At 41.9% G+C, this 14736-nt stretch overlaps 1 protein-coding gene across 2 annotated transcripts in view; it reads right to left on the reverse strand.

The window, feature by feature from the left end:
• The window catches only part of mcama (melanoma cell adhesion molecule a), a 48426-nt gene that overhangs the window by 1963 nt on the left and 31727 nt on the right, over window positions 1–14736 (reverse strand). For both annotated transcript variants that reach the window (XM_008333096.3, XM_025065845.1), the window contains 13 exons: window positions 6173–6306; window positions 5439–5664; window positions 5282–5352; window positions 5088–5175; window positions 4698–4874; window positions 4125–4252; window positions 3477–3621; window positions 3166–3281; window positions 2810–2951; window positions 2431–2561; window positions 1869–2010; window positions 1261–1296; window positions 87–216 (listed from right to left, as the gene is read on the reverse strand). In XM_008333096.3, coding sequence (XP_008331318.1) covers window positions 87–216; window positions 1261–1296; window positions 1869–2010; window positions 2431–2561; window positions 2810–2951; window positions 3166–3281; window positions 3477–3621; window positions 4125–4252; window positions 4698–4874; window positions 5088–5175; window positions 5282–5352; window positions 5439–5664; window positions 6173–6306 — 1666 coding nt within the window. The remainder of the gene's footprint in view (window positions 1–86; window positions 217–1260; window positions 1297–1868; window positions 2011–2430; window positions 2562–2809; window positions 2952–3165; window positions 3282–3476; window positions 3622–4124; window positions 4253–4697; window positions 4875–5087; window positions 5176–5281; window positions 5353–5438; window positions 5665–6172; window positions 6307–14736) is intronic.

The following is a 14736-nucleotide window of genomic DNA, read 5'->3' on the forward strand; positions in this document are numbered from 1 at the left end:
AGGTTTTCATAACATGGTTAAGGATAAATGGACTTGCTGTTGTTGCTGCTGTGGTTATTGTGTACTTTCAGATTCAGAACACTCACATTTCTTGCTTTCCTGCACGTCCGCAGGGAATCTTTCCTTTCTTGTGAAGGAAGTAGAGAAGGCTGCCGAGGATGGCCAGCAGCAGCAGAGACAGAATGATCACAACGATGATCACCCCGCTGCCCTCGGCTACACACACACACGCAAGAAGACAGAGAGAACAGATTTAGATATAATATAGTGTATACACACATATATAAATAAATATATATATATATCACATGTCATTGTAAAGAGTATATATATGTACAACAGAGAAGGCTGTACATTATTTGCCCTTCATTTATGTCTCCATGTAGCTCTGGCTGCTCCTGTGGCCCACAGCTTATTCGATTATATACACTGTGCACTTTGCCTTCCTACAACTCAGTAAATTCTTATTTTATTACTCTACCACTCATACAGATAGGAGTTGTCATTTATTTATACCCGCTACACACTGCATTGCAGCATTATTCGTTTACTCTAACCATAAAATCTGAGACACTGATCACTGTGTGTTTGTGTAACTGCACTTGCTTATTTTCAAGGTCGTTCAATTTCAGCTCTCATGTTCTCAGCAGGATGGACTTTAAATGGACCCCCCCTCCTCCCCCAAATTATTATGAAGGTAATCACACTGAGCTGAAAATTTAGGACTTTAAGAGCATCATCAGGTTCCAATTTAGGACTTTAAGAGCATCATCAGGGTCTGGCTCATATTCACACTTTTAGTTCCTGGAAAAGTGTCTCAGTTATTAATAGATAAAATAGATGAAATTTATCTCCATATAACTCCATGTCCTGAACACTACAACATTATGAGCCATGTTCTAGTGACAAAGTGAGTGCGGCCTCCAGTCATTTCTATCACACTCATTAAACAGTGATGTACTTAGTCTTAATAAGTCAGAGGGCCTGTTAAATGGACTGTGTGACATAAACAGCACCTTTAACGCTCAGTGAATAACAAACAATCACACACACAAAAATCCCTTGCTTTCTGTTGGTTGTTTCTGGTTAATTACAGACCACTGTATTGACCAAAGGTCAGTTAACCTGGTTAAACTGGTTAAGCTGGTGTTAAGTGACTGTTGTGCTAACCACACTGCTCTCCTGCTGCTTATTTAAGATAGTAAACACTGTGTTTTAGTGATTATTAGAAAAGGATCATCCTCCAGGTGGCAGTCTTACCTGGAGAGAAGGGAGTCGAAGAGGTGACCCTGGGAACTGTCAAAAAGAAGAAGAAGAGCGATCAAAGTGGGCAGCTGTCCATCGACATCAAACAAAAAACACAGTAGTGTCACTGATGTCCATCGACATCAAACAAAAAACACACACACGGCCCAATAGTGTCACTGACTCCTAAACACGCACAACTGTTTTTTTTCCACCCACTTCCTAACCTTCCATTCCAGCCTGGTGTTTTCTCCCAACACCACATCACCATCTCTCAGCTCAGTAAATAGTTTTCAGTCTTTCACCTTGTTTGTTTGTTTTTTTTTTGTCCAGCCTCACTCTTTTCCTACTAATTCTCTGTCCTCCTCCCTTGCCACTTGCTACTGTCATTTTGGCTTAGATTTGGCCCACATCCTGGATACTACATTTAGACCACTGGATACCAGATGTTGGCCACTAAAGCCCCATGATTATTGGCCCTATGTGGTGAAAATACAAGTCGAGTCATTTTCTGCCAATTTAGCTCTGTTGGAAATCAAACTGAACTACCACATGTTACAGTGATTGGATTAAATCACCCACACATGCCCCCCCCCACCCCACACATTATAAACAGCTCTTACTGGCTTTGACGTTGAAGATCTTGAGGCCACTGCCTAAGTCGTTGCTAGCGTTGCACTGAGCGCTGATGTCCGAGGTGACTCTGACCGACACCACACTCTGGGTCTTGTGCTCTTCTGATTTGCTCACCACCTCATACCACTCCTGCACAGACACGCACAGTTGATCAGGTTACTGTTTACACGTCTGGTCAGAAAAAAAAAACCTCTACCATAACATTAGTAAAAATATCTGACTTGACAAATTCAACTGCTTTTGCCAGGAAATGACGAGTCCAAGAACCCATATTGAAATAGTTACCTGCCGAAATAAAAATAAATGATATAAGGCAGAAGTGTATGTTTTTTTAATAGCTAACAGAGCCGCTCCACTTCCTGCTGCAACCAGAAAGTACTCAGTGGTAAAAGTCAGTCGGCCAGTGCACACAAAAATATCATAATGTCTAATTAAAGAGTTAACTCAATAATCAAACGTACAGATGGTCTGGTGTGCAGGTTATTCCTGTTATTTGGTCAGTACGTGGAGAACACAGTTTTTCTAATTCGTGTTGACAATGAGGAATACCTTGCTGCCAATGACGTTCCAGGAGACGCTGGGAGAAGGATAGCCCCAAGCCTCACAGCTCAGGTTCACCATGCGGCCTGTAGCCTCCTCCATGTGCACCTCCTCCTCTGCTCCCACCAGCTGAGGATCCCCTGCACACAAACGATCACAGTTGTCGGTATTCTGAAGTGTTGATTGCTCCTCTGTTTAATGTAAACACTCATTCTCACGATTGTTTGAGAAGCTGTCAGTGAAACCAAATACTTCCCACACAGATGTTTCAGATTTAAAACTGTCCAGCAGCTTGAGGAGGCTGCAGACGTCTTTAGTGGCACAGTTTCAGAGACTGACTCACGGTGCAGGGGAGACAGTAGTACAGTGCCGGCGAGCACAGACTGACCTTGAACGATAATGTGGACGGAGCCGCTGACTTGCATCCCGGGCACGGTGGAAACAGCCACCACACAAGTGTACTCTCCAGTCATTTCATAGGTGGCCTGCTGGATGTGTAAGGTGGTTCCCTCGCCCACTTGCTTCTCATTCTAAACACACAAAATGAATGAAAACATATGTGGAAATGGTTTATGCCGGGGGAGAGGAGGGGTGTCAAACTCCATCAGAATAAGGTGCAGGGCCCAAGAGGTTTATATTCCAACTACTGACAGAGAGATTTGGTCCATGAGCCTGGAGTTTGATCCACTTGGTTTACGCAGTATACAACTTAACAGAGCTTTAAGATTAATGGTAAAGCCGTACCTTATACCAGACGGTGGATGTTTTCAAGGAGGACAAAGCGTTGCAGCTGGCGGTGAGATCTTCACCCTTGAACATCAACTCAGACTCTTTAGGAACGACCACGACTGGGTCCAAATCTGCAGATGGTGAAAGACAGAAACACATTCTTCACAATCACATGTATGTGACATTTGTGTTCACATAAATTATTAAAATGCAGTTTCCTTTTCCCCATATCATATCTCAGATTCAAATCAAATGTTTATGGCAGTGAAACTCTGAGTATTTGTGAATACGACTGTGAATGTGTGTGTGTTTTTGTTTTTCCTCACAGTGCACAGTCAGCTGCACCTCTCCTTTGACATCAGTGTTTCTGTCAAAGCCAACAGGTCGACACTGGTAGATGCCACTGTCCTTTCGTGTGACTGGTGACAGGATCACAACGTCACCGCTGCTCTTCAGTTCGTTATCCACATCCTGCAACAGAAACAAAGTTCATTTCTGAATAATGTTTTTGATTTAGAAGAACCAGGATAAAACAAGACATTTTGAATCCACATCATCAACGGAAAAAGCAACTCAAGGTCACATTAAGCCTTTTCCCCCTCAGGATAATATATATTTATATTTTTTTTATTTTTCGAAAGAGAATAATCCAAACTGTGCAGATACTAAGCTAAAACGACAATAATATATTTTTTATTTTAGATCAAGTTTTACATTCTGCATTTACAATAGACAGACGAATATGTGTGTGTGTGTGTGTGTGTGTGTGACATGGGAACAAGTGGTAGCCATGAGCTCTTGTCAGTGTGAGTCTGGATCTGCAGGGTCAGAGCTGACAGGACCCTGCACACTACATGTCTACATGAAAAACCCTGTGAGCCCTGCATATCAAAAACATTCCATACACGTCCCCTGTGTGTCACCCGGTCTCCCTGGGGGGGGATTTTGGGGGTGAGAAAAGACTCCATTCTTACTTGAACTCTACTGAAAACGAAGGATGGCGGGGGGTTGCCATCGCCCTGACAACGCAGCTCCACAGTATCTCCCTCTTTCACCAAGCCCTGAGGAGACTCCTTCCACAGCTCCACCATGGTGGTGGGGTCTAAACACACACACACACACACACACACAATCAAATTAAGGGAGCTTATTCAGCACTAACAAGACCGTTTTACACAGCCGTGACGGCCCAGACTGTGTTTGGCCAGAACTGTCACAATGTCCAGACAAGTGTTTCAACAACAATGGACCACAGGGGAGAGACAGGAAGTGACACGGCTTCGAAAACGCTTCACAATGACAGAATTTATTATATAAAAAAAAATCTTTTGGAAAGTGTTATATAAATATTTTAATTTTAATAATTGTATATGTATTGTAATGTATTTATTTACTGGGCCTGATGAGCAGAAGTTGTCAAGATTTTCTGCAATATTTTAATTTACTGAGAAACTTCGCATTTTTTTGTCAGTACTTTTTCTTTATAAGCTTTTCACTTTTCACTTTTGTGACATGGACATAGAAAGTCCACAGAATTTCAAACTCACAGTGGACTGTGATGTTGACGGCGTTGGACTCAGTCGTCCTGATGCCCTGTGGGATGTAGTAGATCGCTGCACAGGTGAACTGGGCATCCTTGTCCTCCTTGGTCACCTTGTACTCCAGGGTGCTCTGGACAGAGTAGAGGTCCTTGGTCTTCCAGGTCAGGGTCAAGACGTTTATTTCTGGTGATCAATCGGGACATTTTAGTTACATTAAAAATGACAAAGATGAATTTTGAGTTTACTTGTCACTTACACGTCTTTCGGGCTATTTTTTTTTTTACATATTGGGAAATGAATGCAACTTGCAGTTTGATGTTTTGATGTTAAAAGGTAATTTTCTTTTCTGTTGTTGTGCAAAAAAGAGACAAGAACTTGTCTTCTGTGTAAACTCACGTCCTATTGTTGGCTCCAGTGAGAGGCCGTTTTTGTACCAGGTGATGTTGGGTTGAGGGAAGCCGTTCTTTACCTCACATGATGCAATCTGGATGAAAAAAAAAACAACAAAAAAACATTTGTTGTTGTTATAATTAGGTCACCCTGACCACAACCAAATCATCCTTGACCCCATGTGGCCTAAAAGGACTCACCTTAGACGGCACATCTTTGGTCACAGATATTCCAGCAGTGATGCCCTCGATCACTGGAGGCTCTGGAGGAGCTGCATTGAAAGATTATACATTACGAACACACAAGAAGAAGACAGAGGAAGAAGACCACATTGTTAGTCTTGGTGAGAATTCTTACCAAACACAGAGAGGTTGGTCTTGCCCTCAGCACTGCCGGCAGCCAGCCCGTTCACCGAACAGAAAAATTCCCTGTTGTCTGAAAGCTGCACGTCAGAAATTGTGAGCAAAACTCCATGCTCGGTTTTGGAAACACCGATCCGACCCGTGTAGTCCGTTTCGTTGTCCGCGATGTTGAACTCGTTGTCCATGTAGGAGATACGTCTTCTTGACTTACCGACAGCTCGCTGCAGGAGAGAAAGACAGTCAGCGCCAACTTCACTTCTCACTAAAATTGACATCTTTTATAGTAGTTGATACTTTGTGATTAAACTGTGTTTTGTTCCCTGTTGACCCCTGCAGGTCTACAATTACTTTAATAAAGCAAATGGAGTTATTAATAAAGAATGAAAATAGTATATGCAGTTACAGAGACTGCAGGTCTACAATTACTTTAATAAAGTGAATGGAGTTATTAATAAATAATGAAAATAGTATATACCGAGTAAAGCTAAACAACACAAATGACAAACAGCCCAGGCCTGGCTAAAATGAACTGATGAAGTTGTTTAATTCAATTTAAATTAATTAAAGGACAATATTCACACCTTCACAGCATTGTGACTGTATATCAAATTTCGACCCTACAATAATAAACTGATTTCTAAACTGACTGAATATAATCAACAACACATGCAGCTGTGCCGTTCTCACATGTATCACTTTTTTATGCGGCAGCTCCCAGAGAAAACTCACCACAAACCACTGGATCATGATAAAACTGGGCTCTTTGGCGACGTTGGTGAATTCATAGTTGCAGCGAATCTCAGCCGTGGCGCCCAAGTACACTTCAGCAGTCTCATTCATGTCCAAAGTCACCTTGGCCCAGGCTGTGAGACACAGAAAAGCACAAGAATAAATACATTTCTGCAAATACTGCGCACGAACATGGACAATTCACAGTTAACAGCACTCTCTGTCTTTGTGTTTAGATCTACTGCTAATCCTGGACCTCAGTCTATTTCTGACATGTATTGTGTTTGGCAGGCTGGGCCCTGTTCTCCATCCAACCTGGAGACAGTCAGCTATGTTAACAGAAGACAGAAGAAAAGGCCTCTTGTCCACACCACTGAGTTTTTGCCTATTTTGCCTGACTGTAACCACATCTTGGCCGAAGAATCTGTTCCCAGGGAATGATGGGAAGAAATTGCAAGCATGGTGGAGGCTTGCCAGGATTGACAGTGAACTGTTTACTAAATGAGCCAACATCTTTCTAATACATGTTGGACTTGGCTGCTGGTTTAGAGAGGCCCACTAAGAAAGTGACAAAAGAAACAAGATTGAAACAACAAGAATTTTCTTGGTTAAATCTCGGTTTCAAGATGCAAAACTTTTCCTCCTTCTTCTACCACAATACACACAGTACGTGTTTCTGTTGAAACATTTGCTAAATCTCTCAATTCAAATCCAAAGGTCAACCCGTTAGTCATGTACATTTAGATTTTCTAAATTCTAATCTTGAGTTCAGAAACAGAACAAGGAAAAATGTAAACAACCCACAGGACCTCAGTCAAACTCATGCATTTTCAGCACTGCTTGAAACAGACCAAGCATGAAAGAAGCTTTAAGGGTCCAGTTGCCACCCTGCTGCCCCCCACTACTGACTGCTCCTCCCACAATTATTGTCGAAACATTTTTTTCCCCTGCTCTGCCCCCATGTCCAGCCAACCATTGCTCTGAAGACAACCCGTCACACTATTGTTCCCCCACCTGGGGAGACCGTATCCCCATCGCCCCCTCCCCTTGACAACTGCCCGGCAGTCAACCCAAAGATGACAGGTCACCTCCAACGCAGAGGTTAAAACTGTTCCACGTGTTTACAGTGACAACAGTGAAAAAATGTTTTAGAGACAACAGAAAGACGCTGATTAGGACGATTGTTCTGCAAAACATGTCACACAAGTCTGAATGCTCTCTTTTTCAAGGGGGGTGGGGTGAGGGGGGGCCGCAGCGAGGGCAGGCTGCTAAATTTTCAACTAATCCGATTAGCACTTGGGGGGCTGCCGGAGGATTTGGCTTCCAAAAAGCCAACCTGGGACTGGTCTTATCTGTTCCTGTTGTGACTTTATGCCGCACCGACTGAGGCACAAACAGCCCTGACCGGTGATCTATGGACCCTGACAAGCAGAACCGATGCCTGTGTGCAGAGAGCGCATACATTTGTGGCTGTCGGCTCTGTGAGTCTGGATGATACAGAGCTGATTCTTTCAGTCAGGCTGAAAAAGAAAAACAACGCAGCACGGTGTATTTGAATGTGTTGACAGGATCAGGTCTGTTGGACACGGTGCCACGTGATTGACCTTTCAGATGAATGAACATGAGTGTGAAGAAACACACACCAGAACAAACACAGACGGTTTCAATTGCGGATGTCCTTCAGCAGTAGATGTAGATTTTTCAGAGAGCACCGACTGTGAAATCATCAAGGGTTTAAGAAAATATCCATACATTTCACAACATCACAATTAACATTCAAATATCCATGTTTTTTCTTGAAATATCACGATATTTCATTTCACAACATCGCAATTAACATTCAAATATCCATGGTTTTTCTCTTTTTTTTGCTTTTTGTGTTTACAATGCTGACAGTTTTCTTACAATACATTATTGTATAAGATAATTACAGTCACATGTTTCTTCAGGCAAAATTGTGTTGTTGTTTTTTTCACCGTCGAACTAAAGTTTTTTTCTTGGAAAATCTTGGTGATTTAGAAGAAACCAGGCCTTGTCCTCACAACAGCTTCATTCAGCTGACTGCATGGCAATCCTACACTCATTAGCTCGGAGTTACAATCAACTGATTTTATTGACGGTTCAATCTGTGCAACTTTCAACTTTCAACAACAACAAAACAATCAAAGAAAGAAAGTTTATCTGGGGACAAAGGCTGAACCACAAGAGCAAATGAGGACACAAAATATATGTTTTTCTTTTTTGTTCATACAGTACAATACATTCCAGACAATACAAGTACAGACAAAACAGCAGACACAATGACTGACCTCCAGTATGAGCTTTGCATACAGTCGCTCATTATGTCCCTAATTCACAGACAATACCCTCAGACGCTAACTTAAGAGGTCACCATTAGTGGCTTCCCCCTCATCTGATGAGATCTGTCAGCTTAGGCCCTGGTGGGTCTACAGCTCTGCCACTGATAAGAACCCAAATCACCCCTGACACAACACGTCGGCCAACCTTTTTTTTAACCAATCTTAATCCCCCACAAAACTGATGGACCATGAAATGAGGCTAAATGTCTCTGAGAACATGAAAAGGTCTGGCGATAAATGCTCTGTACGTTCTCGATGGTTTTTACTGAAGAAAAAATTACTATTGGCTATTAATTATTGGCTTACAATTTCCCTAAACAGTAGTTCTGACATTGTGTTTTACACAGACTCTTATTCTGATACACCTGGTGACCAGGAGTAAAAAAGCCAGGGAATGTCTAAATGTCTGTATTCTTGTTTTTATTTAAATGTAGATATTTTTAGAAGTTCAAGTTGTTTGTAATTTTCTGAAAAGTGTCAACTGCTGCATGTCATCTTTTAAATCCTTTAATACAGATTATTAATGCCTTTATGAGAAATATGCAGGACTGCAGGTGTTCACCCTTCCTCAAAGATCAACATGACATTTGAAGTGAAGTTTTTTTTTCCAAGAGAGAAACTATTAACAAAACAACTGAGGGTCTCAGGGTCTGGATAAGGGATCTGCTGACACTGATTATTCCTCAAAAAAGCTATTCAGAGTGGATGACGGGGAGGAGGACGAGTTCTCCAACACCTGAAGGACACGGTGTACTTCTCCACATCAAACAGCACATGCACTCAGGCTCTCACACAGTGAAAAAGCATGCAGCCCTACAGAGACGATAAGAGCTCCAAGACTCAGTGATGTGGCTGCTTTTCAGGACCAGCATCTGGCACAAATCTTCCATCGGTCTGATCCCGTGGTGACAGGGAAGAGCCCGGCTTTTATTCTTTCACATGGAGGGAGATAGAAAAGTGCTGCAAATCTCCTCAAAGGCACCTCTGTATGCATCGCTGACCCACCCCCAATAACCCCCCCTTTGTCGTGCAGCAGAGTGTACAGCAGCTCCAGGTCAGGACCTGACACACAGAGCCCTGCATCATCCACATTGCTGTGGCCTCACTCAGCACTCAGCCACGGGAAAATCACCAAGCTGATACTGACCTATGGTGGACAAGAGCTTGCATTGTGCCAGAGCGCAGTCAGTTTTGTTGGTACATTTTCTTTTTTTTCTGGAGCAAACTATTTTCTATTGATTTTGTATGTTAACAGGTGTCGATTGGGAAAAGTCGGATTTAAACTCTAACAAGGTTTTGTAAAAACTCTTACCACCAAAAACATTACCACAATTCCTCATTAACATCTTTGTACCAATATGATACGAAAATGAACAAAATGTGTCGTGGCTGGTGTTGAAGTAACGTCACTGTTTCTGTGTGGTGTAAAATACCAGCCACAGAAATGATGGTGAAAGACGACGAGGGAAAAAAATGCTGAACTGTATATTTGTGTAGTAAATAGAACGTAATCCAGCAAGGCCTGGAAAATGTTAAGTGGAACAAAATCAGGCTTTTGGGAGGATCTGCTGAGACTCACTTAACGTCCTAGCGGCCACATGACCTTCACACCTGCACAAAACTCACAAAAACATGATGGTGTGTTGAAATGTTCTGCTGCTTGTTTCACCACATCGTTCTCTCCCTTCACAGTTCACCAACACTGGCTTTTCTTTTTTTTTTAAAGAATGGCTAATCATCCCTACTGGTTAGCAACTCTTTCAGCGGCAGCAGCATTAATTTTTCATGATAACACCCGGTGGGTGAGTCTTCATTAAAGCAGCAGCAGCATTAATGATTTATTTATGTTTGGTTCTGATGTTCTGCAGCGACTGCAGCTTGTTCCTGGGCATCCAGCGCTCATCAGCACACCCCTCCCTCAAAGCTGCTGTGCACTGGCATGCGGGCTGCACCACAGCCACAGGATGGCTAATTAAAGGTCAACAGGCTAAACACTGGAACTACTTCTGGGGTGGTTTCCCTTAGGTCAAAGCAAAACAAAACAAATTTGAGAAATGTTTGTGGAAAACCCCACTGGAATAAAATATAGAAAATTAAATAAAAAAACATATAGTTATTTAATTCAATAATAACACAGTCCACTGTTAACTGTAGTGTAAACACACGCTTAATTCAATAATAACACAGTCCACTGTAGTGGAGTTACTTGTTTCTAGTAAAACTTTTGTGGTTTAAACACGTCAAATCGGGTATTTTTCAAAGCTAAAAAACAGAATAATTCTTCGGATGATTACCAAAACATTTGTCCATTAATTTTGGTACCTAACCTGATGGTTATTTCCTTCTTGCAGCCCAAACAACTATTGTGACCATGCGGATGACTTGACACGTTAGTGACTGCATTCATCAAAACTGGACAGAGAACAAGTGCAACTATTATGTTCCATAATCCAGAATAAAGCCCTGACCACATCCGTGCAGCTCTGCTCTTTACTTGTCTACAGTTTCCATGTCAAACATAAATATCAATTTAAGGATAAACGACTTCCTTCCTCAACATGGATTAAGTATCTCTGGACAAAAGTACTAACCACAATGTATGAAGCTTTGATTACAAGGATTAACCGAGCAGTTACAAGCATGAGCAGTAATCCAGTTTTGACCTTTTGATCAAACTCCAAACCTTTGTGAGTCCGTGTCATATTGGGAGTGCGAGAAAGACGAGACATTAAGGTAACAGGATGGGCCTTCAGGTACCAAGCTGTATTCAAAGTCTAAAAATAGGAGACCTTTATCCCAATGAGACCTTTGACGACAGCACACTGACTTGCTGCTCTGCCCCAACAAAGGCCTTCTCATCCCCAGGCCCTGTGGTCATCATCACTGTGCTGAATATCCTAAAAGCAACAAGCTTAGCGCCAAGTCAATCAGCTTTCCCCCTCAAACCATCCAGCACAAAGGTCTGGTCTGAGGTAAGCACCTCCATTACCATTCCCAGAAACCAACCAAGTAGCTAAAAAGGACGGTCACTGCTGTGAGACAAATAAGGCTTTTCATTATTTGTCTGCACACTTTTGTCTGTTTTGGACAGTTGTCAAGGTAGATACAGACAGGAAATCTGCAGAGGAAGGGTTGTGACATGAAACTTGGTGAGCTGGCCAGAAATGGTTGTATAATATGCCTTACAGGAAACGCTGCAATCACCAGTGTTTTTCTTACAACCACATATACGCTCAGGGCTTGAGTATTTGCAGGACTTCTGAGCCGGAGCCAAAACAACCTTCACTGGATGTGGCCAAACTTGTGAACCATGCCAACACCTTTGTGCCTGCGCACAGGTGAAAAACCTTTGTACTGTTAATGGGGGTAAAATGTTATAGAGAAGATCTCAACAGAACTGTGAGAAAACCTTGATCAACCAAAACCACTTCTCGCATCAATAAATATGCATTACATTTTTATTTAAAAAAAACACAAATAGGTGTAAACACACTAAGTCATCTGCTGCAGAGGATGCAGAAACGTCGATGAAACCAACAGCATGGATGATGAATTCTTGGACCATTATAATCTTTTATGCAAACTGACCACGTCCACTGATGAATCGGATCAGTTTTTACATAAACAGCGCACATTCAGCTTTAACTGTGATCACATCATAATTTGTCTGTGCAGAAACAAATCATACAGACTTCAATAGTCCAAACTTACTCTGAATTTATTTCAGTGAATCCCCTTTGTTTGTGTCCCACTGTCTGTTTAGGCCACCGGCTCATTAGCATTCAGGCAGTGCCTGTCCTACAACAAAGGCCTGTTTGTGAATTCTCTCCCCTTTTATCCTGTCCACCAGACATGAGGCGGGCTGCCGGGCGAGTGTGCCACACCTAATTCATAGGATAAAAATTGCAAAGACCCCTACAAGCCCCCTCTAAATCCCCCACAGAGGACCTTAATGCTCTCAAAGAGAATATCAGAGTGATCACAGGTGCACTGCTGTGTTAATGATGAGGAAAGGCTACTGCCTGTGTCCAGGCCAATGCTGCTAACAACGCCCTGACAACCTACACACTACCACACACTCGCTGACACGCAAACCCCACACGACTCAAAAATGTGCGATATGCCAGGTGTGAAAGCAGGCACTGTTCCAGCTGCCTCAGCAATCGGAGGGTGGAGTGTTTTCAGAGGTGCATGACAGAAACCTGGGGGAGATACAGGAGAAGTGAAATGTGAAATAGAAAAACTGAAGCTTTACAGAGCAGCAGAACCGTGGATACAGATCGGCCCATGTTTGGCAGCTACAGAGATATGTAACTTGATGATGTCTACCTCATCTGAGCTGACTTCAAATTAGGACAGTTGATGATGGATAGGGATCACGCTGAGTCAGCAAGTCAGTAAGGTAAGTCTAGTTGCAATGCCTCTTTCAGACAGCAGGGTCTGGCCACTCACGGAAATGTATTTAACAATTACCCACTCACCAAAAGTGTCGCAAAATGGTCAAAATATGAGACCGTTATTTGACAAAATGTATTTAACAATTACCCACTCACCCACAGTGTCGCAAAATGGTCGAAATATGAGACCGTTATTTGACATACAGTATTTATGCATCACCAATGTGATGGTCCATCAAAGACATATCCAATAAGATACCAGAGAGTCATAGTCACTTAGCTGAATTATCAAATGAGAAGTCTCTTAAAGAAGAGTAACAGGAGATGGCGCTTATTGGATTGATTTAAAAAGTCGATGGATGTTGATTGGTTGATGGACATACTGGATTCCATATCCATATTAAATAAAAGTCAATTAAAAAAATTAATCAATTTAAAATGTCAATAGATAACTCTCTGAAGACCCCATAGAGATTATTTAGAGTATGTGATAAATTGTGGCTGATGGCAATAGAAATGGACACTTATTGTGACTGACAGCTGGACTTTCCAATAGGTGAAATTTGGGTCACGATGACATCATAGTCGTTTTAAATCTGTACATATTAAGAAGAAAAAACAGGAGAGCAAGATACTTTTCTTTTAAATGATCTATGATGAACCAAGATTAGGATCATTATGTAAAATGGTACAAACGTGGTGATTATTCATTGAGACTTCCTGCAGAGGAGAATCAAAAGAGCATTTTAAATGGTGCATGTCATTAAAGGAATCGGTGAATGTAAGGTGAAGATGAATTGAGACTTCATATCTGCAAAGAGTCTGAAAAATATCCAAACGTGCAATTTCTGTATATTTTGTTTCACAATAATGTAGTTGTTCTTTATTGGTTTTGACTTGAAGTTGAGAAGAAATTTAAAAAACACTGTTGGCAATGAACTTTAGATCAAAGTCAATAAGCTGCTTGGTTACAACCATGATGTTTTAGCTGCAGATATTTGACCTTGTGCAGGTCAAAGAGACCACTCAGAGATGTTACTGACAGAATTCCCTACAGGCGACAGATGAAAAAAAAAAGTAGAAACTCACCTTACAGCTAGTTAACTAAGCAAGTGAAGAACTTTGACCTTTACCAAATTCCTCAACAACAGATGGTCCCATCATATTCTCTGGAATATTATCGTTATTATTCTATTACGTCACTTCTAGCGATGTCGGATTGGAATTTTCATCATTTATCACCTGTCTAACGTCTGAGAGCAAAGATCCTGCGTGTGTGTGAAGTTGTTGTGACTTGTCCTAGAAGAAAAAGATGGAAACTACTGATAAAATGATCCGCCTTATACCTGTACTGAATCTTTAACATCAAATCAACCAGCTGCTTTCCTGTTGCGTGACCAAATCCCGTTCAAAGAAGAGAATTCAAAGTCAGATAAGAATCCCTGATGTTGGTGTTTAGTCTAGTCGACCAGTAAAATCGTTTGTTTGTGAGATGCAGTGGTGTTTTCAGACTGAAGAAGAGTGAAGGACAATAGCTTCCAGGTTAAGGAAAGTGCATGTCAAACATGGAGGGGGGAGGGTAGCCTTTGAAGAAAAGGGGAGGCAAACAAAGCCTCATGTGGGAGTTAGCTGCTGCTGCTGAATAACTGCAGGCATTCAGAAAACAGCACAGGCTACAAGACGGGATGGTTCAACACCGGAAAAGCTGTTATGGCAACAACTACTGTTCTCAGTCGTCTCCGTAATTATCAGGCAAGCAGTGGACATAGAACAGTCACGTGTTTGGGTAAATATGGGGGAAATGTGA

The sequence above is a fragment of the Cynoglossus semilaevis genome, chromosome 19 (assembly GCF_000523025.1).
Source record: "Cynoglossus semilaevis isolate Cse_v1.0 chromosome 19, Cse_v1.0, whole genome shotgun sequence".
Taxonomy (NCBI): domain Eukaryota; kingdom Metazoa; phylum Chordata; class Actinopteri; order Pleuronectiformes; family Cynoglossidae; genus Cynoglossus; species Cynoglossus semilaevis.